Source organism: Patagioenas fasciata, chromosome 8 (genome assembly GCF_037038585.1).
Source record: "Patagioenas fasciata isolate bPatFas1 chromosome 8, bPatFas1.hap1, whole genome shotgun sequence".
NCBI classification, from domain to species: Eukaryota; Metazoa; Chordata; class Aves; order Columbiformes; family Columbidae; genus Patagioenas; species Patagioenas fasciata.
Window position 1 is genome coordinate 8,754,532 of NC_092527.1, and position 27,708 is coordinate 8,782,239.

Sequence of the window (27,708 nt, forward strand, 5' to 3'; positions counted from 1 at the left end):
ATCAAGGAATAAAGACAGAGGGAAGTGTCCAACAGGCTTTTACTTTTTGATAAAAATCAGCTCAGTCCTGTATCTGTTACCAGAGGTTAATCAAGTGACTTGTTAAAATCACATCCCCGGTTTCCATTCTTAAACCAGTTGTTCCTCTTGAAGCCGCCGTCACTTTGCCTCCCATTTCCGAACCTGGAGAACCCTCGTCCAGCCTCTTGGGCTGACTCTTCCAGCTCAGGCAATTCCTCTGCCACCGACAGCTGCCAGCGCCTGGTGTCCTTCCACTGCTCCTGCAGAAAAAGACCCATGTGAAGAGACTACACGCCTGCAGGTGTGTTCAAGGTTCCCCATACCATTTAAAAACACCAAATGCAAAGGCATTGCCAGACAAATCGCACCTGTGCAGAAACAGGTGAGCAGATCCCCCCCTTGGGAGACAACTCACAGTCTTGCGAAAAAGGATAAGTGATCACAAAGGGACAAGAGGGAGTGAAGCTAACAGAAAACTGGTTAACCCTCAAATATATTAGAGACATCAAAATCCAGAGCGGCAAAATATTTTAATAAAATCAGGTAAGATAATGAGAACTGAAATGAGAAAGAGTATTTCCAACAACTGTGCTGTGCTCTTTCTAATGACTGTTGTCTATGCAACATCCTTATTAAAACACAAACCTTATCCTCCCAAACCACCCTTTAGTCAATCCTGTACATGGCACCCACAAAATTTAACATCACCAGGTTCCAAAGACAATTCTGGCTACAAAAACATACCTGTATGTTACTCAGTTCATCAACAGGGATATCAAAGCACACCCCCTACAATAAAAAAAAGCAAAGAGGCATTTGCTTTCCAGAGGTATATCCAAGAACAGAGACACAACTGCAGTCAGGCAGCACCTGCAACCACCCATCCATGCTAAGCACAGAAAGCAGAAACAGCAGAAAGCACGGTCTTTTGGTGGAAGTTTTTTATCAGCTGAAGAAAAAAATGGTTAAAACTCAAACACTCAAAACAAAATGCAGATTCAAATGCCTTGTGCTGACAGCAGCACTGCCTGCAACCAGCCTGTCCGTTTAAAAGTGAGACAGGTGCCATCTGGCACCACAAGCTCTCTGAGAGTGCACTTGTGCAGGAGCCAGGCTGGCAGTCACTGCCCCGCTCCACAGCTGTCTCTTCAGTGCAGTGCTATATAGTGTTATAGCATGAGTTTAGAATGAAATATATACATATTTCTGATGCCCCTTTTTTTTTCCTTTTAGGGGAGGATTCCTGCATTATAATTCAGGAGCAATGTGTCCATTCCAGTAAGTGTCTCTTAAATACTCAACTCGCTTCAATTTGGTTTGTTGGTTTTTTGGTGTTTGTTTGTGTTTGTTTTGTTTTGTTTTGTTTTTTGTGTGTGTGGTTTTTTTTTTGTGTGTGTGTTTGTTTTTTTGTTTGTTTTATTTTTTTAGTAGTGTATCCTTAAACAGATATTTCAGGGGCTTGTGATAGGTTACCATCCTCTGAGAAATGAGACTGAGCAGAATAGTGAGGTGTCAACGTTTCTGTACTGGTACTTCACAACTCCTGCCTCAATCGCTCAAAAACTGGCCATATCTATAGATATAGATATGTACACACACACTCCCTCTCCTCCCCCAAGGTTGGGCCATCTTACCATCTTCCCCTTGAGGAAACGCATTGCAGATATTTTGCCATCCACTTCCTCACCAAGCTGCTCTTTCAGTCCTCGCCAGGCATAGCTCATGGTACGCATTTCTATTGAGCACTTCAACACCATGGTCACAAAACCCTTCAGGAAACAAACAGAACAATGTTTCCGAGACTAAACCTGGTTGAACAGCCTGTAACTCACTAACTAATGAACCATGCAATAACTTGTTATGGTAACGTAGTATTAATCCTAAGAAACTAGCTTTCCAAAAGCAAAGCAGCTAAAAGCCCCCTAAGAAGCTGAAGGCACCCATCTAACCTAGGACTGTCCCATGATATAAAGGTCAATAGCATTTCTCTATTATTTTAGCCAGAAACAGAGACACGTTTATTCAGTACATAAAGTTAGTGCTGGACAAGGGGTAAAAAACCCACCCAAACTGATACAAGAAGCACAGTCCAGTCAGGTGCTCTTTCCAAAACTGTGTTACCAGCTAAGGAACTGAGCCAAGTCCTCCCCGAGTGCATTAGAAAAATGAAGAACTTTACTTTTCTTTACCAAAATCTCTTTACAATCAGTTAATCACAGGCTAGACTTGTCATACACAGAAATGTAAGATGTTTCCTGGGAAGGGAAAACTACAATAGCACAAACCAATCTATCAGCTTGTAAAATGTATTAGTTAAACTCTCTTAGAGCATCGAAGTCTTGCGTCAGTTAGATCTCTGGAGATCTATTGAACTCTGATTGCAAGAAAATGTACAAACTGATTTCATCTTGTTTCCTCCAGAGTGCCAGTAAGAGGTGATTTCAGTTAAGGAACGAGCCTCAAACCAGAAGCTGGGCATAACAGCTACTCAGGAACCCTAAGGAAAGGGCCTGAGAAGATGCCACACATGGACTGGACCCAAGCAATTCACATCCATCCCTGTTAATTCAGGTATGACGTTATTTACCGCAGTTGAGTTGAGTAAGGAACGCTGCTGTATGTAAGATGCCCCAGAAATATGGGCCAGAGCTGCGGCCAGGGCAGCAACTGCCCCTTTTTCGTCTATGAGCTCTTCAGCAGATTTTCTGAAGTAGTCTACTGCAGAAGGAGGAATGGCCTCCAACAACCTACAACAGAAGTTGAAGAGATCAGCAAAGGCCAGTGTGAACACGACTATGTTGAAGACATCACATTTCAGACAGTTTTCAAGGTTAACAAGTCATCTCTAAAAGCCTTGGCTGTAACTCCTTTAACACAACACTTGCAGGATGCTGGACAACCACCGTCTCTGTTGATTAAGCCAAGCCTCTTAAAAGATGTGTTCAAAATGGGGGATGTTCACATGGCATATTTGAGAGCACTGGTAAATATGCCAAGGGAAGGTTCTGAAATATCAGTCATATCCAAGAATCCACAAGAGGATGTTGTCAGCGCTACCATGCTGCTGCTGGGCTGGGGCAGGGCACTGCTCGCTCTCAGTGAAAGCTGATCAAATTGAATGTTTCTGGGAAAGGCAGCGAGAACAAGCTGGGAAGCTGACGACAGCTACTTTCATGCTATTTTGGGTACCCCGCCATTTTTCAGTACATGGTAAACCCAACATCATGCCCATGATCTCCTTTACATTGGTCAAATCCTCGCTAATAATTTCTGTCAATGCAATTTCCACCAAGCAGGCAGCAAATATAAACAAATTCCATAGAATAAAAACCATAACCCTTGAGAACAAAACAACACAAAGAAATGCAGGTTACAACACCCTCAGCTACTGCAGAGTAACTCAGTATACTGAGTACTGCTCTTTACACATTGCTCCTACACCTTCTGAGCAGACAAAAATCACATTCCCTGCATGATAGTAATGCCTGTTATGCTATTGATTCCTGATGATATAAACGAAGGTTATTTTCTGCAAGAACTTTGAGAACATTACCAGTCAGTATCTACAAGTCAAGCAAGCTTTTACAACACAAGCAAAGTCATGCGCAGATAGGTCTGATCCCCTAAAGCTTCACATTAACACTCTTGTTGTTGGTAAGAACTCTAGACATCTTTTAAGAATGGGCAAATAAACTTACTTTTTGGCATCTTTACTTGAAGCTTTAATTACATCTGTAGCAGAAGGAACACCTACACGCTTAAACGTAATCCCCTGAAACCAAGCAAACAAATTACAGTTACAGGCATTTTCAGCACTCTACAACTCAACCCTACCTGAGTCACGTTACTTAGACCCCCTGTCGCTTCTGTTTGAATATTAACAGCCTTTACTTCAGTTACCTCTGAACCAAGAATAAAGCTTTTCTTTAATTTCCCGCCTTTGTTAATGTGGAGCTATTTTATACCAATTAACATGCAGATGGTCTCCTTCATGCACTCCTGTCACCACCTGCCTGCTGACAGCAGGAGTACTGCCAACATGGGGAAACTCATGAGACATTAGAACAGCTTTATACAACATCATTTACAGACAGCTACCAAATATCACCATTTTAGGCCTACTGGACCATGGGACACGAGGCCCATACTGGATCCACGCAGCCCATGGCTACAAAGTGCCTGAGTCTTTTAGGAGTCGAATAATTCCACGACGCAGAGATCTTAGGAAGAACTCACCGCTTTGTGCTCAACTTGCTTCAGAAGATCTTCCTCTCTTCTCTGAAATAAACAGATGCAGACCCCAGTCCGGCCGGCTCGACCCGTTCGTCCGGAACGGTGGATGTAGGAATCAACATCCTTTGGAAATCCAGATTAACATGAGAAAACCTTATGTCATTTACATCGTTGAAAGACAGAGAAAATGCAAGCTCAATTCTACTCCGGAAGCCTAGAAAGTCATACATTCTGTTTCTATACCCAAACGTAACGACACACAAACCACTCAGGTTTGTGTATGCAACCCTGCCCAAGGTGTGTCAGCGTAGGTTTTTTACAATAAAAAGCTCCACTGTAGTTACAAAAGAAGAAAACAGCAGCAGGAGTATTTTAGGATTGTTACAAGACTCAACCTAACAACATTCAGAAGGGATTCGGAAATCCTGAAGCAATGTCAAAACCTATCTTACAATGACCCCGAGTAATCGAAACCCATCACTTTTACTTTAATCAAAGCTCAGAATTTAACTAGGAAACACCAGGCCTGCATTTACAAAAAATCCGCTGGTGAATCAGAACACTACGTCTGGTGAAACCAAGGAATACTCCACTGTTCTGTCACCAAAAAATGAAAGTTCACAATTGTAGTATCTCCTAGTGACTTACTTTTGGTGGTGAACACTGTATAACAAGGTCAACCTCAGGAATATCCAAACCACGGGCGGCTACGTTTGTTGCAATGAGAACTTCAAACACACCAGTTCTAAAGCCTTTTAATGTGACTTCTCTCTGTTGCTGTGGAATGTCACCATGCAAGGACTGGGCATCCTGTCAGTGGAACAAACCATGAACATTGAACAGGGCAGTCTAGGCTGCAGCACCTGCACATTTAATTACAAAACCCAATACATCATGTAGAGCAACAGAAAATACTTGCACAGCCGATACCAAAGGAAGATACAGAATCCTATTTTGTGGTTTGATCTTTCTCTGGGACAGTACTACTCCTAAGGAGTAGTTTTACCATAATGTTATTACTTGTAGCATACCAACAACAGCAGACTGTGCAATTTCAGTCTGCCATGCCAACGAGGGCCCACTTCAGCTTTCACCTCCGCTGGAACAAATGGGAACAACTTTACTTAAGCAGTGTTGTCAAGAGCGAGCAGGAGACTGTGGGACGCCATCCCATACCCACAGAAGCTCAAGGTTTTCAGGGCATTCCCAAGCTCTGCAGGTGATCTGAACAACCTCCACTTTCAATGAGACAAGACAGAGCAAGTGTATGACAAGAAGAAAGAGAGTCACAAGCTCACAGTTCAAATGAGTAACATGCAAACAAACAAAAATTGCTGCTCCAAGACTTTAATGTGATTAGTGTATTTATCAAATACTGGGCAAACTACGTATTTCTATTACTGCTCTTTCACTATAAATTACTATTTAGTATCAAACAGGATTTCCTCTGAAAAAATCCAGCACCTTTTCCCACTCTCAAAAAAGGGTGCTAATTCAAGCAAGCACAGAAAACGTGCTCAGCAGACCACCTGAGGCCTATCAAATGACTTTGCAAGTACAACAGCACATTCCAACCATACTGGTTGGATTTTCCTGAATCCAAAGAGCACACTAACATAAGTAATATGTGCACTAGAATAGCTCCCGCTTATTACCCTTATTACTATCTCCTGTTTATTCAGCATAAGCTGCGTATTTTCCATTGATCCGGTCCTGTATGACTTTAAAGCCAAAGGAATAAATTCATTATCACAGCCAAGAAGGCATTTTAATTGCAAAGCTTTATGTTTAGAAACAGCTTTCATAAGTCTTAAAACTGCCCACAGAAACAACTTCATCCACATGGCTGCAACCCTGTATTTGTTTCAGGGCATTCAATCCCCGACTATCCACAAGCGCTGATCCCCACTCAGGCCCCAGTACCTGTTTGAGAGAAGCATTCATAGCGAGCTCATTTGCTTCCTTTTTGGTCTCGCAAAAGACAATGGTCCGGCCACGGCTGCCGCTGTAGACTTGAATGATATCCCCGAGGACTCCTGCTCTCTGAGAGGAGCGACACTGTATAGCCAAGTGCTGTTTGGGACAGAAACACAGAACAGTTTGTTAAATCTAAGCCATGCACAGGACACACAAAATGAATTTAGACAGATTTTTTTTTTTTTAAGCTTGCAAACTATGAAAGCTTTGCTTAAAAAATGTGTGTGTCTACCACATGCAAAGTCATTCCACAGCCCCGTTTGTCAAGTCAACGCAGAACCCATCTCATCCAGGCCACACACTGCTCTGCAGCACAATCACTCACTTCCACAGTCGTGGCAGTCCTTTGTGTCTTCTTTCCAATCAGGTCGATCTGTTCGTATTCGTCTTTCATGTATTTTTTTGCCACATCATACACCCACCGTGGGCAAGTTGCAGAAAACAGCAGCGTCTGGGGGTTGTTTTCGGAACCTGGAAGTGAAGGGCACTGATTTCAGTCACCACAACAGACTCTGAACTTGACAACTGACAAAAAAGCAGCGGAGTTGCTCTCAAATGGAGAGGTTCTGATGTGCAGTAAGTCAGCAACATGAAGAAAACTCCGGAGCGATGAAAACATTTTTAATACCCTTTAGACACCAAAGGCAAAATTACAGTAATCTTGGATGTACCAAATTGAATCTCTCATCCTGCCTAAGAAATACAAGACACATTTCTAGGTCATCTGCTAAAAAATGGTTTGGATGGTGCCTGGAGTCCTCCCACAGTAACAGCCAAGGCAAACAACAGTGGCTGCACCGTGCAGTGGCCAAATCCAAGATCCGTTAAGCTCACGGATCTGTCCAACAGCAGTCACGTGGGGTCACAGCTGCGAAGAAACTGCCAGCGACCAGCTTTTCGTGGCTTCCAGGGCCAGAAGTGATAACCTTGCTTTCAGAAATCTTTGGCATTTCTCCTTCCGGTAATTCATCAAATCACTTTCAAAACTTTGGGTGTTAGTATAACGTTACAAGGAATTTCACAATATTAACCTCCTTTTTCTCCATTCCTGCTACCCGGTGGCTTTGCTGAATGCACACTACATCAGAAAAGCACAAATATTCCCTAGCTGTCAACTCTGTGCGATGCCAAGTGTACAGATGGGTCTGAACGCTGATCCTACGCTCAGTTATCTCTCGCAGGATGGAGAGCACCAGGGCTTACGGAGTGGGGTTTGTTGGCTTTTTGCCTTCTTTCTCCTGCCCCTCCTTCCAGAGATGCCATTCCAGCCCTTCAGCCATCTGCCACCTCGTCTTTAACCTTTTCCAGTTCCACCTTACCCTCTTCTCTGAGGTCGAATAGCAGCCTCGCACAAAGGATTGAAGCTGGGGGTGCACCCGCAGCTCTCAAATGAGTATAACTCTGTTTTCTGCACTGTCCCCTATTCCTTTCTTGGTGTCAGAATTTACCTTTTTTATAAGCAAATCCTAAGATTTCTTCCACTTGTTCAGCAAAGCCCATGTCTAACATGTGATCGACTTCATCCAGAACAACATGCTTCACGCTGGAAAGCTCCAGCTTGCTGTTCTGAATATGGTCTTTGATGCGCCCAGGAGTTCCCACTAGAATATCGATGCCACTTTTAAGGAGATCAACTGGAAAACAAAAAAACCAAAGACGGTGTCAGGACACCAAAGACAACAAGGTAAAAAAGTAACAGTAAACAGCAACACTTGTAATTTTAGAACAAACTGCTGCCCTTCGCTTTGATCTCTGAATAAAGCACTATGTTCAGCCCAAGTAACAAATGACTAAGTTTAGTGATGGTCCAAGTTGCTCTGTCAGGAATATCAGCTAAACCACAAGCAAAGTCACAGTAAAATACACATATTTCCAGGAAACGATGAGGAACAAAAAGGAGTAGTCACTTTGCAGACCTACAACCGTTCTTTTAAGTAAACATTTATTGGAACTAAAATAATCCAACCCAGGCTATGTACTTCCTTTGAAAGCAACGTCGTGGCTCCTGACCAAACTGAACCAAGCCAGTTGTACTCATGGGATGCATTTAGAGGAAGTAAACTCCAATCTAACAGTCATTCCTTCGCATCTACTTACGCTGTTCTCTATACGGAGTTCCTCCATAAAAACAAGCCACGGACAGTTTCTTGGTGAGATGCCTGAAGTCTTTGGCTACCTGTGTGGCCAGTTCCCTGGTCGGAACCAGAACCAGCACCTGGAGGGAGTGAAGAGAGACCAAAATGCAGCTGTGCTCAGAGAAGTGTTTCCTCCTCCTCAAACGGCCAGCAGGGGAAACAAAGCAAAGAATTAAAAGATAACCAAGAGGTAGAACAGCAACTTTTTTTCTTAAGTAAATGGCAGATAAAATAGACACTTCAGTAACATTACCAAGGACAACAAAGGTGCAGTTAAACACTGAAGGGACAGGAACATTCACTAAACAATTTGGAGTGATAAGATCTTCAGATACATTGCAGGATGCATTCTAGCCATGCACTTCACCTACCTGCCCTCCTTCACTATCTATCCTCCCTCCTCCATTTTATTTTACGAAGGAAACGATAAAGAGCTGAATTCTTCTCTAGAAATCTTCCAGACAATTACATTTTACAACCTACGTTGCCTTTAAAGTTAATAAAATAGAAGGATGAAGCAGGCAACAAACCTGCAGACTACAACAGTTTTCGGTCTAATGATAAATACGCACACTGCATTTGCATGGGAATAGGATATCTTCGGTATTTCTACTTTCGGTAAGTCATCAAATCACTTTCAAAATGTTTGGCATTACTATAATGTTGCAAGGAATTTCACACTATTAACCTGGGCATGGGATATCTGATCAACATGTTACTGAAAACACCAACAAGGGAGAAAGAAGGCCCCAAAATGTCCCCAAACCGATTACAAAATCAATTTTGAAATCTGCCCTGTTCCAAGGTTTTGGTGTTAACCCTCAGGCAGTAACTTACTTTTGGTGAACGGCCTCTTCTCCCATCTTGTGAGATGCTCTGAAGCTTTTCAATCAGCGGGAGAGCGAAAGAAAAGGTCTTCCCAGTTCCTGTTCGAGCTTGAGCAATGACGTCTTTGCCATCATATATGGGCTGAAAAGTCTTCACTTGCACAGGGAACAGGTATTTTACACCTCGAGCTGTAAAATAATCCAAAGAGGTTTCATTGAAAGGTGCTGATCCTGCTGCAAGCTGAGCAATTAGAAGCCCTCATGTATAACTGAACCACACGTTTTATACTCATCAGGTCAAATCCTGTACACAACAGGAGATGCAACTTAGGAAAACACATCTCTGTTCTTACTCCTACTTTAGATCAAGAGGTATTTTCCCCAAAACAAACAGCTCAGTATCCACAATGCAATTTCGCCCTTCTTGGGACTTTTGGCATGAGGCAACAGGAGATGAAGAAAAAAGCAAATTAAAAAAAAACCAGAAACACATGTATTTTTCTCATACAGCCCAAGCCTTTATGGCAGCTTGGTTCTGAGGGCATGTGTTTCAAAACATTCTAAAACCTTAGAGATTTTGCACACTGGAAGTGAAATAATCCACCCAAAAGAAAACTTCCAAACAAGGAAAATGTAAAGGAATGAGGAGAATTTTGTCTGAGAAACAAAAATCTGCTCAGCTTCCCAAGAGAGAGGACAAGAACTCCAGAGGGATTACTTCTTCAACACTACTTGAGACACAAAAATGCCCAAAGTATGAGAAAAATCACAGACAATCTGTTCACAGGAGCCAAATAGTCTGTACACAAAACACCAGAACACTTATTAAAGAAGTGATATTGTAGACAGCAGATATGGGAGTGAAGTCAAATAGTGAGTAGAATGATGCTGACGAGAAGAGAAACCCTGTGTCTAGAACGTACACCTAGGAATAACCACGCCATGGAAGAATAAACGCGCCTTAAGGCACCTCCATTGGAACCAAACAGAAACTTTGTTCCTACTAACAGGAGATTCTTCGAATCTACAGTGACTGCTCATGTGCATATTCCTACCACACAATAAATACAAGATGATTTAGGACCATTTACCCTTAGCTTCTGTCTCTGCTTATACGGGTAACAGAGTAATTCTGGACAAACGTTTACAGAAGTTTTTTTACCACATTAACTAACCCTTGAGAAGGTTGATGGTGTTTTGGGAGAGAGGAAAATTGGAGAAGGCGCCTTCTTTTGCTTCTTCTGTCAGCTCCTAACAGGATAAAAAACAAAACAAAACACCTTGTTAGCCCTAAGAGATCAGCAAATAACACACTCCACTTGGGCACACACCAACAGCTGTGCATTTGTTTTACCATCGTGATTTTATCAGCTATCTCCTTTCTGCTTAAAGAGAAAAAAACTCTTGTGATGCAGGAACTTCACAAACAAAATTCATCACAGCATGAAGTGGAAAACTTGAATCCAGCCACCCTGGATCAGAAGAGAAGACACTGACCCGGGCTGCACCAGCCAGCGTGACAGAATGCCTGCCAACAAGTAACTGCTTTTACACCAGTTCTAAGTAAAGGCTTTCTGCCAAAGGTCTTCCTGCTCCTCTTACCTGCCACAACTTGTTCAAGGCACTGGTGTATCGCCCCTAATTCGGATATTCCCGCAACACCTTTTAAGACCCACGGCAAACAAAATGGAAGAAGTGCCCTGTCCGTGTGATCTCACCGCATGAGGCACGTATGCTTGGCAAGTCAGGAAAGGGAAACTGCTTGTTCTTAACTGGAGTCCACTGAAATCATTAGAAAACTGTTTTCAAAGGAAAACGTATTTGGTGTCACGATTCCCTGTGCAAAGCAGGAATTTCCCTCTAAATCGCACCTACTCAGTACAGCACAGGAACAGCTTCTTGACTTCGCACACCAGGAGACATTAAAGTTCACAATGTAACTTCTGCTTCAAAGATCCAAGAGATCACACCATCACACCCACTGTGCAAAACGCATGCTCTTGATTCATGTTCCCATCTCAAACACAGGAGAGAAACGCACCTGCACAAGGCCCGATTGAGGGGAAAGAACGGGGAGAACCCCAACCCCGGGAATTAATAACCGTGACCTTCCCTTACAGGACAAACTTCAGAGGGCCAGCCAGCAGAGAAGCAGCACCACAGCACAACGCTGGGCACGCTCCTGGGACAGCGCCTGCCCGTGTGGCAGGGAGAAGCCCTCATAAAGCCAGGCAGGCCACAGGAGCCTCCTCCAGCGCAGGGAAAGCTGCTGCAAACATTCCGGCGTTTGCCACGGGGAGACAGCAGAGCCAGGACCCACCGGCCCCGTGTGGGTGCCGCGCTGCTCGGGTTCGCTCACACCCACGACTCGGGCAGGAACAGGACGGGCACCAGCTGCTCCCTGATGCTCAGGAGCCATAAATTTAAAGGGAGCAGCAGCAGACGCTGCCCACGTCTCCAACAGCACGTGTTATTACACACATTGGGTACCAGTGAGACTTAAATTAGTCAGGCCGCGGAGCGCTCCCACCTCGTCGGCATCGCCGTCCTGCTCTCTCGGGGACGTGGCTCCGTCGCTCAGGGTGGCAGAGGCTTTCACCGCACGCTCGGCGCCGCCGCTCTTCTCCTTGCCTTCCTTTGTCTTCTTGGGCAGGGGGGGCTCAAGCTCCCCCAGCCCGCTCTCCTCAGGCTGGGCCTGCTCGCCCTCGGCCTGACCGCGCCGCTTCAGCTTCTCCCGCCGCTTCGGCTTCTTCTCCTGGGTCGCCTCCTGCCGAGAGGGGAAGCAGATGTACCCGGAGTGACCCCCGCACCACACCGGGGCTCTAACGCGCGAACCCCCGTGCCCGGCCCGTACAAGATGGCCGCCCCCGCACGTGGCGCGGAGCTCCCGTTCCCACCTTGACCTTCCTCCGGCGGCCGCGCCGCACGGACTCGGCCCCAGCCGGCGCCTGTGGCTCGGCGGGGCTGGCGGCGGGGCCGGCGGCGGGCATGGCGGCGAGCGGCTCCCCAAAGAGCTGCGCGGCGGCGCTGCTACTGCTGCTGCTGCCCGAGTCCCAGCGGCGGCCCCGGGCGTCGCGCCCCGCCCCGGCGCGCAGGAAGTGAGGCGCGGCGTGCAGCGCGGCCAGCGGGCGGCCCGGGCCGCGGGGCAGCGCCGCCGCCAGCAGCAGCGGGCCCGGCCCGGCCAGCCAGCACCGCTGCCGGCTGCTGAGCGGGGCCGCCGCCCGGGCCGCGGGGAGGCCAAGCCGCGCTGCCCGGCTCCACACGCCACCCATGCAGCCGCTGCGCCGCCGGGCGGGCCCCGGTCCGCCCCTTCCGCCCGGCCCTTCCGCCGGCGTCCCCCGGCACATGGGTCCGCGAAATCACGCTCGTTCACACCGGCTACACAACGCTCATATAAACCACTCTCTGCTGCTCGCCTTGGCCCAGCACACGCGCTTTTAGAAACTTCGGACACGGGGCGTGAACTCGTAAAATAGTATTTTATTTTTCTGGAAAATGTACAGGTTTGACCCATAGTGACGATCTATACATTACACAGTGAGGCAGGCGACAGTGCTGGATGCGACAGCCGTATTCTAGAACAAAGATGTAGGTAGTGACAGTTGAAATTGCCATAAGAGAAAGAAAGAAAATAAACCAGTAAGTTCTCTTTTTCCTGTGTTTAAGTGAACAGGATCTTGATTACGGCCAAAGTAGTACTGAGGAAAAAAAATAACCTGGACGACAGATTTTTTCCAGGTGGTACAAACACATAGGAACAGCCTATTTTAATGTAATATATAAAATACTGCAGTCCTGTTCTTCCACTCTGGGTTGTTGAAGTTAACGATCAAAGGCTCTGTCAAAGCTTCGTTTCTGGCCCCTGCCTCTGAATCTGTTTCTACCGCCGGAGCTCCCGCGCCGCCCGTTCCTGGAGCTTGAGAAGCTTCGGCCGCTTCCTCCTCCTCCTCCTCCTCCTCGCTGCGACTCCACTAACTCAGGTAATTCAGTTGCCACGCACAAACGCCACTGTTTTGAATCTTCCCATCTCGCCTATTCAAATAAAAGTCAGACACAGCAAGTTAAATTCAAGGAATGCATATACAGGGCATTTCATAATTACTAAATTTGCTCAGTCAAAAAGGAAAAATCGGGAGCTAAATACGGGATTCAAGTTTCTAACATAAGTGGTCAATACTGGTTTCAAAATTTTAAGCGTAAGCTGCAGCTGAGAAACCCACCTTAAGTGCTTTACAAAGCAGAATCCTCAGTCATCTCCTTCCCCACGTTTCATTAATTAAGACTAACACTATAATTATTACTGATCACAAATGCAAGCCCTCCCCTCAATTCCCCAAACAGAATTTGTTTTAGGGGTGAACGAATACCAGGGCACGAGGGTAGGGAGATGAGCTCATGGAGAAACACCCGAAGGCTGGATGCCTAAGGGAACACTAGTTCTGCCAAGCAAAACCCTGGAATTCTCTTTTCTGTGGAGAGAACTCCGAGTGAAAGGACGTGGGTCGGGGAATGGAAAAAAGGGGGTTGTATAGTGTAACAACACTCATTGCCTACACGGATTAACCCAGTGGCGGTGAGAAGGGCTGGACTGTTCACACCCCCACTCTTCTCACACAGAAGTCTCAAGATACAGAGTTTTGGAGACAGGAATAGTTTAGGAGAGGAACACTGTATGCAGTTTCTCCAAAGCCATCCCTTTTGGGATGGAAAAGGCAGAATACAGGCAATGTCGTGTCTTCTGCCTCGCTCTCTCCAGCCAGTTTTATCTACAGGGCGCTGTAACCAGGCATTTCAATGACGTACCTCTATGTCCTTCCGGTCTGCTGCAGGGATATCGAAACACACTCCCTGAAGAGAGAGAATAACTGTAATGGGTACAAGTCTAGCAGCTGACTGCAACTCAAAACAAACACGTACAAATCTATGTACTAAAACAGTTTCAAAGTGGTTTTTAAGAGACTTGAGATACTTCGAGATGTTTGAGCATTGAGGGAGTTGCATCGGTATTTCTCAGAACACCAATACTTGCACTCCCTTAATGTTTTCCTCAGATACACACACTTTTCTTTCCTCCGCATAGCCAACACTTCCAATCCACATTTTCCTGCTCTTTAACAATATGTTTATAACCTTTTGCATCCTGAACTGTTGACTATTGGCTTCTGCATTACTCATTTGGCAAATTCTTTCAAATTAGAAGTTTTAATCTATACTACAAAATATATACATCCAGTAAACTGAACATTTAGGTTCAGCCTAAAAATCTGAAGTTAAGCTACTTGAATGACTAAGTACAATACACATAACTCACACGTTGAAATGCTATTCTTTGTCCAAATGAGCAATCTGGATATTGAGAATTACGAATCTGATGTAGGAACACCATCCCTAGACAGTATTCTGCACATCAAGTACAGAACAATGCTGTGAACAGAGAGACAGAGGCGAGGACAATAAAACCAAGCTCACTAATTAATGCAATACCAAATCTCCTGCACGAAGGACACATTAAGAAAATATTTCAGAGATGGAAATAATAAAAATAGTTCACTGACGTGAAGAAGTGACCTTAAGTCACACAAAATCAGGGAAACACAAACTGACCAGTTCCCTGTAAGGCCAGTGAATGTGCCTGCGATGGAAACTCCAGCATGGATATGAACCATGAGTCTATGGCAACGTGGGTGTGTGAAAGCGCCAGAAAAACAGATCGGCAGAGGAAGGGATCAGAGAATGAATGGCCTGTTGACCCAGCGCACATGCTGACAGCACATAGATCAAGTCATTGAGATCACAGCATATCTCTGTGCTGTTTTATTCATCAGGGTATGCTGAGAAACAAGAAATACACCCAGAAAAAAAAGACAAAGCAAATCAGTAATAATGCCCAACCACTGGCAGAGGCAGGACATAAGCATTCCTTGTCCTCTGTCACAAATAGTCCTGGACAGACTATCCAATCACACATTTTAGTGTCTGTGAAAATGCATACGAGTTCTGAGGCAGAAGAGCGAGGGGAACCACTTCTGTTTCAAATAACCACCTCTCAGAGAGGTTGTTCCAAGACTGACGTACCCAACCCAGAAAGTAACTTTCTCATCTTTCCCTTTCAGGTCCCAGAAACAGGATGGACACAAACTACCAGAACTGACTCTCCTATGAAATCCTGTTCTATGTTGTGTCATTAAGGCACAGTAACCACGGTTCGTTCCTTTTATGTGTTCTGCTGTCCCTATAGCCATGCTATATACTGCATTGTACTGTCTCCTTAGCACATCAGTGGAGCAGAGCCCTAAGCCCCCAAGATGCCCAAGACCTAAAAAAAGAGGCTGAGACTCATCCTTCCACCAGAGTCACGTCCTTATCAGCAGCGCCTGGAACAGGGAGAAAAGACCCAATATCTCCTCTGGCAATTGCTGAGAAAAGGCTACAAGCAGAGAGCTCAGCAGAAAAGACACACACAAAGCAGCTTACCATTTTTCCCTTGAGGAAACACATTCTGTTCACCTTCCTGTCGACATCGTCGCCCAACAGTTCTCGCAGCCTTCGCCAAGCGTAGCTCATGTTGTTTATTTCTTCAGAGCAGCGCAGTATCATTGTAACGAACCCCTACAAGTAAGAAACTCCAGTCAGTCAGAGGAATAAGCTTCAGCACATCTACGCACAAGAAACTTCCTAATTTAGACTTTATAAACTAAAGTTTCCAAGTGGATACTGTTATCAGAGAGCAAGCATATTTATAGCTAGTGTATTCTTGCTTTGAACTAAATCAGTAGTTCCTAGTGGCTTAAGTACAGTTCTCATAGAAAAGTCCTAAGGAGACAAATGATTCTCTATTTAAACATCACAGAAGTGTGTTGCTTTTCTTTTTACATTTTTTTACAAAGACTTTTAGACACATGTGAAGCCGTCCAGCCTTACCGCGTCTGAGTTCAGCAGGGAGCGCTGTTCAATGGAAGTGGCACCTGAAATATGGGCGAGAGCTGCAGCCAGAGCATTCACTGGCCCCTTCTCTTGTACTAGTAACCGAGCAGATTCCTTGAAATACTCAATAGCAGTTTCAGGAACAGAATCCAGACACCTAAGTCATTAAAGCAAAAGAAACAAACATTCTATGTTAGTATTTACTCGGCTCTGAAACAGAACAAAAGCAGCAGTGCAAGGCTTTAATAGTGATCAGTTCTGAGAGACAGCATCAAGTAATCCAAACATCCCCTCTGAACCAGGGAGATAAACCAGGGCCTGAGTCGCCCAACGCACCTGATAGCATCCTTGCTGGAAGCCTTTATGATATCTGTTGCGGTAGGAACGCCAACACGCTTGAATGTAATGCCCTGGAAAGTAAAAAGCACAATACAGATGAAAGTTGCATATCATAAGTAATTCAGTTCTATTGTTTCATTTAAATCTATCACTTTTCTTCTTCTTTTCACCTTTTAACTCCCAAGTTTTGCTGGTGAAAATTACAAGGTCAAGCTTACAGGGAAACGGGTAACACTTAAAAGCCTTTATGTACCAGGTCAGTTTAAACGATCCAGTGACCTCAAACTGAAACAGAGACCATTTTGGCAGATTCCAACAGCAAAAAGGGCCTACCAATTCTAAATCATTCATTTTACCCTGATTTACTTGGATTTAAGTACGAGTCACACAGCCTTTCTAAATGGAAGTCTGAGTTTTATGTGCTGAGACTAAACCATCTCACCCCAACCGAATACTTAGTTGGCAAGAGAAATACTATATGGAGCAGTGCACAAAGTGCAAAATGGAAGTAACAGTTCTCGGTAAAGCAGATCACTGATGAAAGCCATGGTGAACACTGAATTGAAATCCCGCAGGCTTTTTTTCATTTGCACAGGTCCAGTCTTACTGGAATTGGCCAAGAAAAGCGTGAGCAGCACGATCTCTGCTCCACGGTAACTGACAGCAGACTTGAACTCTGCAAGGTAACCTAAGCTCACATGGTGCTTTACATGCTACTTTCTGTCACTGAACTGTTGAACTAAACACAAACACCTTCCATGCTGCCCCGAGGCATTACATCAGAAGAAAGCTGCACTTTACCGCTTTTTGTTCCACATATCTTAACTGATGTTCCTCCTTTCGCTGATAGAAACAGATGCAGATCCCGGTCCGTCCAGCTCGACCTGTGCGTCCAGAACGATGGATATAGGACTCCACATCCTTCAATATAAATACTCTTATAACTTATCTAATTGATTGTAATTTAATCAATTCATTGCATTCACATAACTTAGTAGAAGCTATTACAGTTAAGCCTGAATAATGCACACAGATGCATCAGAGAATTAAGTTAAAAACAGTTGTTTCACTAAAATCAAACAAATGAGCTTTTCCATAACCCTCTAAAAATCCGTTTGAAAGCCAGAACCATGAACACAGATCAGCTAAGTCTCGTTCTGGCACCATCACAGAGGATATGAGGAACATTTTGAGCATGTGTACCCCCTACACCCTCCTGCATATCAACTTGAGCACGATTACTGACATGGTATAACGGCAAATTCACTGAAAAATTATCTTGTTTCTTTTAAACCCTCTTAACTTCAGCCCATGTCACTGTTGGGGTCCCTTCCTTACCTACACCCCTGCTTAGTGAACTGTTCCTGCAAGACAAACAGCCCCTCTCCACTTCCGCTGCTCCCAGACCTGCAATCACCATTCAAGGCCTTGAAGGGAAAGGCTTTAAGCAGCCCTGAATGGAAGTGTTTTGAGGACCCCATCTTTAAACATACCAGGGGCCGATGCACTCTGAAAAGAATCCTCTAAGGAACTACTTCTGTGTATCAGGACACTCCTTACCCTTAAATGCAATGCTGATATACTCAGTGTGGTGAACACCATCACCTAAAGCATTTACTGCTTGAAAACAAACCTCTAAATTACGACAAGACACCCAACCAAGACACACAATCATCACCTACCTTTGGTGGTGAACTTTGTACCACCAGGTCAACCTCAGGGATGTCTAAACCACGGGCAGCCACGTTGGTTGCAACCAGAACTTTGAATGCACCGTTTCTGAAACCTTTCAGTGTGATCTCTCTCTGTTTCTGAGGAATGTCACCATGCAATGACTGGCAATCCTGAAAAACACTATTGTTATAGGACCGCACCAAAGTCAAAGACAGTGCTCCATTTTATGGTTGGTTTTGGATACAGTATCTTGGTATTTGATAGATACTGTATGGCAAGATAAAGAAGAACTGAATTAGAGTTTATATTTTAGGAGTCTTACAACATTTACTCAGGAGTTCTTATTCATCTACCTCAAAGACCTTGAACAAATGTAGGAAAAGAGGATCACGATATATGTCTTATCTCCACCTCTAATTCCTGTGGCCTATGAAAACAGCTGTGACCTGACTTGCCACCCACACCATCTGTGCAAGGCTTCGCTGGCTCAAAGTCATCAACAGGTTTTTCAGGCCTTCTTAGTATTCATTTGGACTTTTCCAAAAAAACATTCCTTCTTTAGCCCCCTTAACATATTTATTTCCCCCACGACCAACAAAGGAATTAAAAGATAAGTGGTCCTAAAAAAATGAACTATAGCTTCAAATGTAATGTTTTTAATCCAAACATTCTGGAAGCATCACAGCAATCACAAGTAAGGAGACCAAACACACAAGAATTGTTTTCTCCTCTGCATTTCACAGCTTGCCCGCAGATGGCTGCCGTGATTTCCAAATGTGAACAGAGAACCATTTGAGAAAAGCGCTAACACCATGGTAGGGTCAGTACAGAATTCAACAACTCTGCTGGTAAATGGAATATTGTGTTAGCAAGTAGTAATATGCTAAAGCAGAAACGTCTAAGTAATTTCCCTCTCTTACCTGCCAAGATCAGAGTTCTGCTTTGCCTACACCAAATTTGCTATCACTAACACCATCAGGAATGCAGGATAAGGCCCCATGCTCAGGTTTAGCTGTTAGTGAGGCCATGTGGGAGTGCAGGAGGAACGCTCCTGAACACAGCTGCGGCAGGTGAGAAAGCTTCTCCTTTCCCTAGGAACACAAAGCTGTACGGCTGTCTGGACATAACCAGCCCCCCAAAGAAAACACTCAGAGAAAAAGCATTAATAGTTGCAGTGAAACCATCCCCAAACTGAGTGTGCAGTGCCAGTGTCACTACACATCATGAACATTGCATCACTACATCAATCAGTTATTTTCCACCGGTGCTTGAATGTTATATTGCAGCTCTAAAACCTAATTGCCCCCCCGACTACGCTAATTAATGTCAGCATCACAGCTCAGTAACTGCTACTCCAGTACCACAACCTCTTATCCTACTTGTTCTCTAAGTCTACCTCCATTTTTTAATCCAAGACAGTCCTCTCTACAGAAAAAAATTCACAACTGTTTCATTTGATGTCAATAACTCTTCTTTTAATAAATAATCACTTGTAGCTCAGTATCTGTTAGTGCAGCCTAGTCCTGAAGACCATAATGCTGTAAACTTCCAACCAGTTTGAGTGTTTCTTAAGGTCCTTTCTGGCAGTTTTTGAAGCTACCTGACCACCCACAAAAGCCGGTCTTAACCGCTTTCAAAGTCTCTCTTTAAACTTATTCAGCATAGGTCTGGTATCAAACACAGGGCTGATACACCTCTGACAGGTTCTGCTGCTGAACACAGCTGAGATACAGATATATACCTGTTTGATTGAAGCATTCAGAGCCAGTTCATTTGCCTCCTTTTTGGTCTCACAAAAGACGATGGTCCTCCCGTAGCTGCCACTGTAGACCTGAATGACATCTCCGATCACTGCGGCTCTCTGAGACCAGTGACACTCTATTGCCAAATGCTACAGAAAACAGTTCCGGTGGTTAGCACACACAAAACCACAACATTCTTTTTTTTAATACATTTGAAACTGTAAAATCCAGAAATACTAAAGAGTTGTACAGCTTCCTGATAGGCAAAATGCACTAACGTTCCAGAATGTGCAAAATCCATATGGCTCTTGTATCCACCACAATTAGTCTAACATTAAACAGAATAGTTACAGTAAGGGGAAAACCGAGATGACAGTCTATAAATAGCTTTTTAAAGCAAGTTAGAAAAACCCAGGAGACATATCATTTCTCTGGATAAATTCAGATATCCTTTTCCTCTGAAAATCAACAAAACCAACTGACAGCTGACTCCTCACTCTACTCGAGATGCCTATAGATGCTGTTAGGAGACAGAAAATAGTTTGACTAGCTGGAGAGTGCCTTACGCTTAAAAAATAATTCTCAGACCTACTCTCAACATCATTCTGCTAATGTACGTTAGGATGGGATGACCATTTGTAGCATAAAGGAAAGGAGAAGAGGCCTGGAAACGTCCCACATGAGACAGATTACTCACTTCCACTGTCGTGGCAGCCTTTTGAGTTTTTTTCCCAATCAGGTCAACCTGCTCGTATCTGGACTTCATGTATTTCTTCGCCACATCATACACCCAGTGCGGGCAAGTTGCAGAAAACAGCAGCGTCTGGGGGTTGTCTTCAGAATCTTAAAACACAACAACATTGCTCAAACTTCATATGTTTCATCTTACAGATGTATACAAGTTGATTACGTGAGTTATTAAAAGTACAGGGTCAAATATCAGTATATAAAATAAATACGGCAATTCTGCTTTTTAAATTGATGCATTATCAACAACTGGGAAAAAATACTCTAGAAAGTCTAAATATTTTCAAGATTAGGAAAAAAGTTACTATGACCAAAAATCCAGTCTATTTTCAAGTGGGGAAAATGGTAAAAGGTTCCTAACTCCTTTTAACTGGAAGAAGTCCAAGTACAACTTATGGATGGATGTCAAAGAAAGTTATTTACAGATCCCTAAGTAAGGGATTTTAACCTTTGCAAAGGTCCTGTGAACGAGTCCTACTTTCACAACACCTCCTCATGTACTGCGGTCACATTTCCTACAACATTCAGTCATTTCTAAACAAAGCCACCTTGCTACTCTCAGAAAAATAGACCTGAATTTTAGCAGACTAAATTATTACTAATATTTCCTACAGTTTGTTTAAATATTGAGATTACCCTTCTTGTATGCAACTCGTAAAATGTCTTCCACTTGCTCAGCAAATCCCATGTCCAGCATCTGGTCAACTTCATCAAGTACCACATGTTTCACCTTGGTCAGGTCCAGCTTGCCGTTCTGAAGATGGTCTTTGATTCGACCAGGTGTCCCAACCAAAATGTCAATGCCGCTTCTCATGAGATCAACTGATAACACAGATGAGCAGCAGAGGCGTTAGCAGTGACCTAGGCAGCATTCTATACATTAGAAACACATCATAGCTGAGTAATAATGTAACATCAGCTTCTCAAACCGTCCATCAGTGCTCTTCTCACAAACGTGAGAACAAATGATGAACATCAAGAGAAAATCTGGGGAAAACAAAACACAAAAACCAAAGCGGGAAGGTAGAAGTTCCATCGCTCCTCCTGCAGAACAGATTCCCCATCTCCCTTCCCTCTCCCCATGATTTAAATAAAGTGGCAAACAAAGAGCTTCTTTTAACACACGTTGATAGTAGTTACCTCTGCCCAAATTGTCTGCCTGAATTGGGAAGTGACTGAAATCACCTCCTTTCTGAAGTTCTGCAGGAAAAAGAATTCATCCCTAATGTCTCAAGACACATTCCAATGAAAGAGCATGTTCTCATTCCTGCTCTCATTTACCTTGTTTACAACCAGCAAGAATTATGCTGTTAGAATAAAGACATTATTCTCCACTTTACTGATTTTCTAGCTATCACATATCACGCAAAAAAACCCACTCACAGCTCTAAGATTAAACATCTTCTATAGAAAACATCAAAGTTTACAAGAACCTAAACACTCTGTATACACACAATATGACCTCTTTCACTTTGAAGACCATGAGTAGATGAGGAACACCAAGAACATAATTGAGAGAGCGACAATTATTTCTCACGATAAGAAGATCTATCTGGAGCTGCTGAATTCCCCATGAATACTCTCCAGTTCTTGTGTTAAAAGTGTGTGTTTGGAAGGACCCAACTGCATTTCTCAAATATGCCACTCAATCAACATTTGTGTCACTTACTTTGCCCGTTATATGGCGTTCCTCCATAAAAACAAGCTACCGTCAGCTTCTTTGTGATGTCCTTGAAGTCTTTGGCAACCTGGTTCGCCAGCTCTCTTGTTGGACAGAGAACTAGTACCTAGACAGAGGAAAGACAGATTTCTCTCATCATGGCTTCTGCCAGGAAACCGCTAGTCTTCTAATCATCCATTTAGGTCTGACCACGTACGTAATTTAAAAAAAAAAAAAAGGGGGGGTGGTAAATAGTTATCTAAACAAAAACTAAAGAAACGTACTGCTTAGGTCTCTTGTAACACAGCACACAGCCACTGAGGACAGGCTAGCTTCTTTTTAAAAGAGATGGACAGGAGGTACTTAAATCTTATTTAACTTCAGCTCTTGAACAGACCAGCTACAGGTCTTCTCCTACACACACATGCGCTGTTTGAGTGCAAGACTAAAGAATTTTGGTTAATAAAAGGTTTACTAAAGAATTTTGGTTAATAAAAGGTTTTTACACATGCTCGGTAATGCTTCAGTCCCACAAGAAGGTGTGAGAAAGGGCAATCAACTGTCTCAGCTCCCCTGGGACTCAGGGAAACTAGTTCAGTCTGCAAAGTTCAGCATGGTTCTGGAGCCTGTGCTGATATCCTTGCAGAAACAACCAAGGATCCATCCTCTCTTCTCATACACAGGTTTTGCACAGGTGAGGGATGAGCTACTGGCCAGGAGTTCAACTAAGGAACTCTAAATCCTCACCCTGCTACTTCTTCCAACATTGAAACACATCACAAAAAAGTAGTGTGCTATGGTAGAGCGAGGCCTGCAAGACTTTTTATTTTAAGACTTATGACTCCTTCAAAGAAAGCTTTCCCTTCTCTGCAAGACTGTGCCCAATCCACAGCCAGCATTCTCAGTCTGATGGCCAATAAGATGGGCAGATGCATATAAAACAGCCAGTACTAGTTTTGGAATGAGCTTCAGGTGACAAAATGAAATAAAGTGATAAAAAATAATAATTTCACCATTAATGGGGATATGAGGATACAAGAAGCTTCAGCCTATCTAGTTTTGGACAGTATCACAAGAATTTGGTGAAAACAAACAGAGACAGCTCATAGCAAATCTGCATTCTCTGGAGCAGAAGCTTCAATATCTGATGGTGGTCCTTGTGAAAACTAAGTCTGTTTTTAAGACCTCCCACTTTTTACATGTTTAAACAAATGTGTTTACGTAGCTTTTATCAATCAGAAGAAGTCACTAATCTGTTACTAACTTGGGAGAAAAACAAACATCCAGTAACCACTAGACCTCAACAGGTAAGGTCACTGAGAAAAGTTAAATAGGAACACAGTGAACACCTGTAGTTTCAGTCTCCCTGTATGCAGAAAAAGGAACTGACAAGTGGAGAGAACTGTTGCGTTCTTTACTGTTCATCAGAGCTATGAGGCAGCGCAGGACGCAGGCAAAGCCCAGTGAGCAGAGCTTTCAAACAATCTTTAGTGGGGCTTACTTTATTCCTGCGCAAACCTGAAGAACTTTTCCATCAGGTTAAAAATCTGAATCGCTCACCTGTACGACAAAGCAAAACTGGCGCTCTAACTAAGCACAGTTACCTTTGGTGCACGGCCTCTTCTTCTTTCCTGTGTGTCTCCCTGAAGCTTTTCAATTAAGGGAATAGCAAAAGAGAATGTCTTCCCCGTTCCAGTTCGAGCTTGAGCAATGACATCTTTGCCAGCATACACTGGGTCGAAGGTCTTCACTTGCACGGGAAACAGGTACGTGACTCCTCGAGCTGTGACAATTTCAACAGACTTCCTTAATTTGATCATTTTACAAGTGTTCTTGCATACTCTTCAGAGAAAGTTATCCCAAGCAAAAGTTCCATCCACTCTGAAGTCACTCGGGGTTATATCACCATCTCCTCGGATTTATTTAATCTGAGAGGTCATCTCTAAAGGTGCCCTTGGACTGCCCACAGACACAGTGCTGGCTGGGACAGATAATGCTACTGGTTTTCAATTAAAGCCTTTAAGTACTGTGGCTTTATTTATGTAATACTCCCCACATATCTAAGAAAATCTCTTGCTTTCAAATAAAACACTACATCAAAACCACTTATATTCTTCTCTTAATTCATACTAAGTCACACACAAACTAACATCAAACACACTAAATATAACTGGTTTTCTTTTACTCACGCTGAAAAATCCTTTAATTGAAAAATTGTCATGTCTTTTCTTTTGAGCTTATGTCATTTAAAATTCTACTTGTAAAGGCTGAACTGGGCAATACTGCAAACAGAAAAGTCTGTGTTCAAAGCTTTATTTAGAGTAGGCAGTCAATATATGCTTTCTCTATAGCACGTGTGCTTGCACAACACAAGCAGAGCACATCTCGCTGGTTGAGTACGTTGAGGGTAAAAAACACACGACAGAGATCATTTAATTTCTGTGGTCATAGCATGTCAAGAAATTTACCTTGAAGAAGCTGAACAGTCCCTTTGGAAATAGGAAAATTGGACAAAGCACCCTCTTTCTGTTCTTCAGTCATCTCCTGATAAGTAAACAATAAATTAGATTATATTCCATGGGGATATATATGACCATCAGAAAATTCAAGGTAATGGCACAGGCACTAGTGTCATTCCCAAGGGTCAAACTTCCAGTGACAGCACCACAGCTGCAGCTAAAGAGCCTTCTTTGTTTTACTACAGCCACTATCATATTTCAAAGTTAGAGAAAAGCAATCTGTAATTTAAGACTGTTTCATATCTAATGGCATAACCCTAGAAATGCAAAACACCTAAATTAGAACTCTGAAAACTCTTAATTAAATTTTAACATCGTCTTTTAAAGAATTACCAATAGCCTAACAGATCACGTTGTAATATGGAAGAATCAGGATGACACCTACCCCGTTTCCTGCTTCCCAATTAATACAGTACAGTGATTTACAGCTACAGAAACTGATTCCCAAAAGAAGAACATTATGAAGTAGAGTATCAAATGCACCTACTCAGTAAGGCATCACTTCCACATATGTTATAACAGCATGGCGGTTAAAACGCTAAGGGTGAGGAAAGAACGCAAACCTAGAAACCAGGGAAACCCTGGGTGCTTTGCGAAGCATCAGCTGCACTAAGGAACAAAACCAAGCAACAGTAGAACAGGCAGGTATAAAGACTTCTTAAAACAAATCCTAGATAGAACAAGATATGTTTCCCTTCAAAAAAATGTTCACCTCAAGCAATATTAAAGGAACCTAAATAAAACAGAATAGTCAGAAAAAAATAAAACCATTCTTATCGAAAGGCCTAAAAATACAGAACTGTTACAACATGATATTATATAAAGGACCATCTTATCACATTAATGACTATCTAATGATACATAAAAACATATTAATACGTAACTTTTCTTTTTCCACTAGCTAAAACCAAATAATTCTTATTTCACTAGAGAAGTAGTCAATAAAACCAAAAAAGAAGTCAATTAAACTATATTTGTGGTAATTACAATCATATCTAATGATGCTGAATCATATTAAAGCACCATCTCCCTGCAGCTTGTCCGTCTGCCAGCAGCTACCACAAAGCCAGGCTGCTGAAGTACGGAAACCATGGCGCGCTCATCTACAACTTCAGGACTTTCCAAATCTGAAACTTTTGCAAACAATCAAGGGAAGGGGCACTTCAAGTACGTTTAAACCCTGGAAATTTACAGCAGCCTTTCCACTGATTGGGAGGAAAAAAAGAAAAAATAACCTGCTCTAAATATAATTTTGTTGCAATACAAGAGCTGAAAGCTAAGCACATCACTATAACTAACCCAACCATTAGTATTACCTGCTCTTGCTCACTGTCACCATCACCACTTGACGTTTCACTAGAATTACTGTGCTGTTTTTTGTGAGTGGATTTCATGTTTAAGGGAGATAATCTGGTGTTCTCTGGGCTTTCTTCTCTTACATGACCATTTTGTTTAACTCCACTCTTGGATTTCTTGAGTTTTGGGGGAACAACGTCCTCCTCCGACTGCTCACTTTCATCTGTCTGAGCCTTTCTCCTCCGAGACTTGTCATGCCGTTTAGATTTCTTCTCTTTTTTCTCCTTCTGGTAAGGCACAGAGCAACACAGCCGATAAATGAAAACACATACACGTTATCCAAGTGACACAAAACAGAGATGATGTTGCAAAACACAGAATCATAGAATGGCTTGGGTGGGAAAGGGCCTCCAAACCTCCCCCAGTGCCCCACGTGCCATAAGCAGGGACATCTTCACCAGCTCAGGTTGCTCAGAGCCCCATCCAGCCTGGCCTGGGATGTCTCAGGGATGGTCCATCCCCCACCTCTCTGGGTACTTGCCCAGGCTCTCACCACCCTCCTCAGGGGAAAAAAAAAAACTTCTTCCTCATGTCTGGCCTGAATCTCCCTCCTTTAGTTTAAAACCATCACCCCTTGTCCTGCTAAAGTCTGTCCCCATCTCTCTTACAGGCCACTTCCAAGTACAGAAAGGCTGCAGTAAGGTGTCCCCGGAGCTTCTCTTCTGCAGCTGAACACCCCAGCTCTCTCAGCCTGTCCCCAGCAGAGCTGCTCCAGCCTCAGATCATTCCCGGGGCTCCTCTGGCCCCTCTCCAGCAACTCCACGTGTGTGCTGTGGGCTCCAGAGCTGCACCAGCACTGCCGGGGGTCTCACCAGAGCAGAGGGGCAGAACGACCTCCCTGAACCAGCTGCTCACGCTTCCGGTGATGCTACCCAATTCATAACCTGTGCTTCGGACGTCAGCAGCGGAAGGGGCAGAAACCTGGCAGAGCCCTCCCCGCCGCGGCGCATTTCCCGACCACGAGTCACCCGGGCCTTCGTTTTCGGGACGCTTCCTCCCTCCAGCGCGCACCGAGAGCGCTCCCGGGGCCGCTACAGCGGCGTGGGGCCGCCCCAGCCCCCGCCCGCCGCGGCGGGGCCACTCGAACACGAGGCGGAGGCGAGGCCCGAGCGACACAGACCGCGCCCGCCGCCCTCCCGGGAGGCCCCGCCGCGCACGTGGCCGGCCCGGCACCGCCCCGCGGCCGCAGCCCCGGCCCGGCACACGCCACCGGCGGCGCCACGCGAGGCGAGACCCGCCGGACACGGGCCCCAGCGCGCAGGCGGCACGGGGCGGCCAGGCCGCACCCGGCCGCGGGAGGCCCTAGAGTTCTCCTCCCCGGCCCGGTTACCTTGCGCCGCCGCCGGCTGCTCTCCAGGGCGGACTCGCTCTCCATGGGGCACTCGGGATCCGACTCGGCCCCGCTGCTGGCGCTGAACCGGGTGGCTTCGGGCATCTCCGCTCGCCGCTCCGCGCCACGCCACGCCGCTGCCGGTCACCGTGTGACAGACACAGAGCCCGCCCACTACCCCGCGCGGCGGGGCGGGAACACAGCCCTCAATCACCGCCCGGTAG

At 44.4% G+C, this 27,708-nt stretch overlaps 2 protein-coding genes and 1 long non-coding RNA gene across 4 annotated transcripts in view; 1 reads left to right on the forward strand and 2 right to left on the reverse strand.

Annotated features, from left to right (window-relative positions):
• Nucleotides 1-5,025, forward strand: part of LOC136104571 (uncharacterized) — a 29,494-nt gene extending 24,469 nt beyond the window's left edge. For both annotated transcript variants that reach the window (XR_011740231.1, XR_010651781.2), the window contains 2 exons: nucleotides 1,255-1,299; nucleotides 2,443-5,025. This is a non-coding gene — a long non-coding RNA (uncharacterized lncRNA). The remainder of the gene's footprint in view (nucleotides 1-1,254; nucleotides 1,300-2,442) is intronic.
• On the reverse strand, nucleotides 23-12,555 carry LOC136104568 (nucleolar RNA helicase 2-like). The gene is made up of 15 exons (XM_065843636.1): nucleotides 12,091-12,555; nucleotides 11,724-11,960; nucleotides 10,369-10,444; nucleotides 9,204-9,382; nucleotides 8,329-8,446; nucleotides 7,680-7,865; nucleotides 6,557-6,702; nucleotides 6,178-6,327; nucleotides 4,903-5,064; nucleotides 4,258-4,377; nucleotides 3,720-3,793; nucleotides 2,609-2,768; nucleotides 1,656-1,790; nucleotides 766-810; nucleotides 23-281 (listed from the first exon to the last, which is right to left on the reverse strand). Exons 1-15 carry the CDS (start codon nucleotides 12,538-12,540, stop codon nucleotides 87-89), a joined length of 2,433 nt encoding a protein of 810 aa, XP_065699708.1. The 5' UTR covers nucleotides 12,541-12,555; the 3' UTR covers nucleotides 23-86.
• Nucleotides 12,556-12,653: 98 nt separating this feature from the next.
• LOC136104569 (nucleolar RNA helicase 2-like) lies at nucleotides 12,654-27,659 on the reverse strand. Its single transcript, XM_065843637.2, has 15 exons — nucleotides 27,485-27,659; nucleotides 26,115-26,381; nucleotides 24,748-24,823; nucleotides 23,884-24,062; nucleotides 22,289-22,406; nucleotides 21,256-21,441; nucleotides 20,570-20,715; nucleotides 19,872-20,021; nucleotides 18,139-18,300; nucleotides 17,258-17,377; nucleotides 16,454-16,527; nucleotides 16,115-16,274; nucleotides 15,668-15,802; nucleotides 13,997-14,041; nucleotides 12,654-13,225 (listed from the first exon to the last, which is right to left on the reverse strand). Exons 1-15 carry the CDS (start codon nucleotides 27,587-27,589, stop codon nucleotides 13,016-13,018), a joined length of 2,133 nt encoding a protein of 710 aa, XP_065699709.1. The 5' UTR covers nucleotides 27,590-27,659; the 3' UTR covers nucleotides 12,654-13,015.
• Between the last annotated feature and the right edge of the window lie 49 nt (nucleotides 27,660-27,708).

Bases quoted from the DNA above. Each gene is read 5' to 3' on its own strand.
- LOC136104568 (XM_065843636.1), bottom strand. From the start codon at position 12,540: ATGTGCCGGGGGACGCCGGCGGAAGGGCCGGGCGGAAGGGGCGGACCG. The intron at 8,447-9,203 runs GTAAGTTACTGC...CACTCCCTCCAG, and splicing joins GAAGAGGCCGTTCACCAAAA to GTGCTGGTTCTGGTTCCGAC. The intron at 3,794-4,257 runs GTGAGTTCTTCC...GCTTGGTTTCAG, and splicing joins AGCAAGTTGAGCACAAAGCG to GGGATTACGTTTAAGCGTGT.
- LOC136104569 (XM_065843637.2), bottom strand. From the start codon at position 27,589: ATGCCCGAAGCCACCCGGTTCAGCGCCAGCAGCGGGGCCGAGTCGGAT. The intron at 24,063-24,747 runs GTAAATTTCTTG...AAATTGTCACAG, and splicing joins GACTGTTCAGCTTCTTCAAG to CTCGAGGAGTCACGTACCTG. The intron at 15,803-16,114 runs GTAAGGCTGGAC...TCTTACTTGTAG, and splicing joins CCCTGCTGAACTCAGACGCG to GGGTTCGTTACAATGATACT.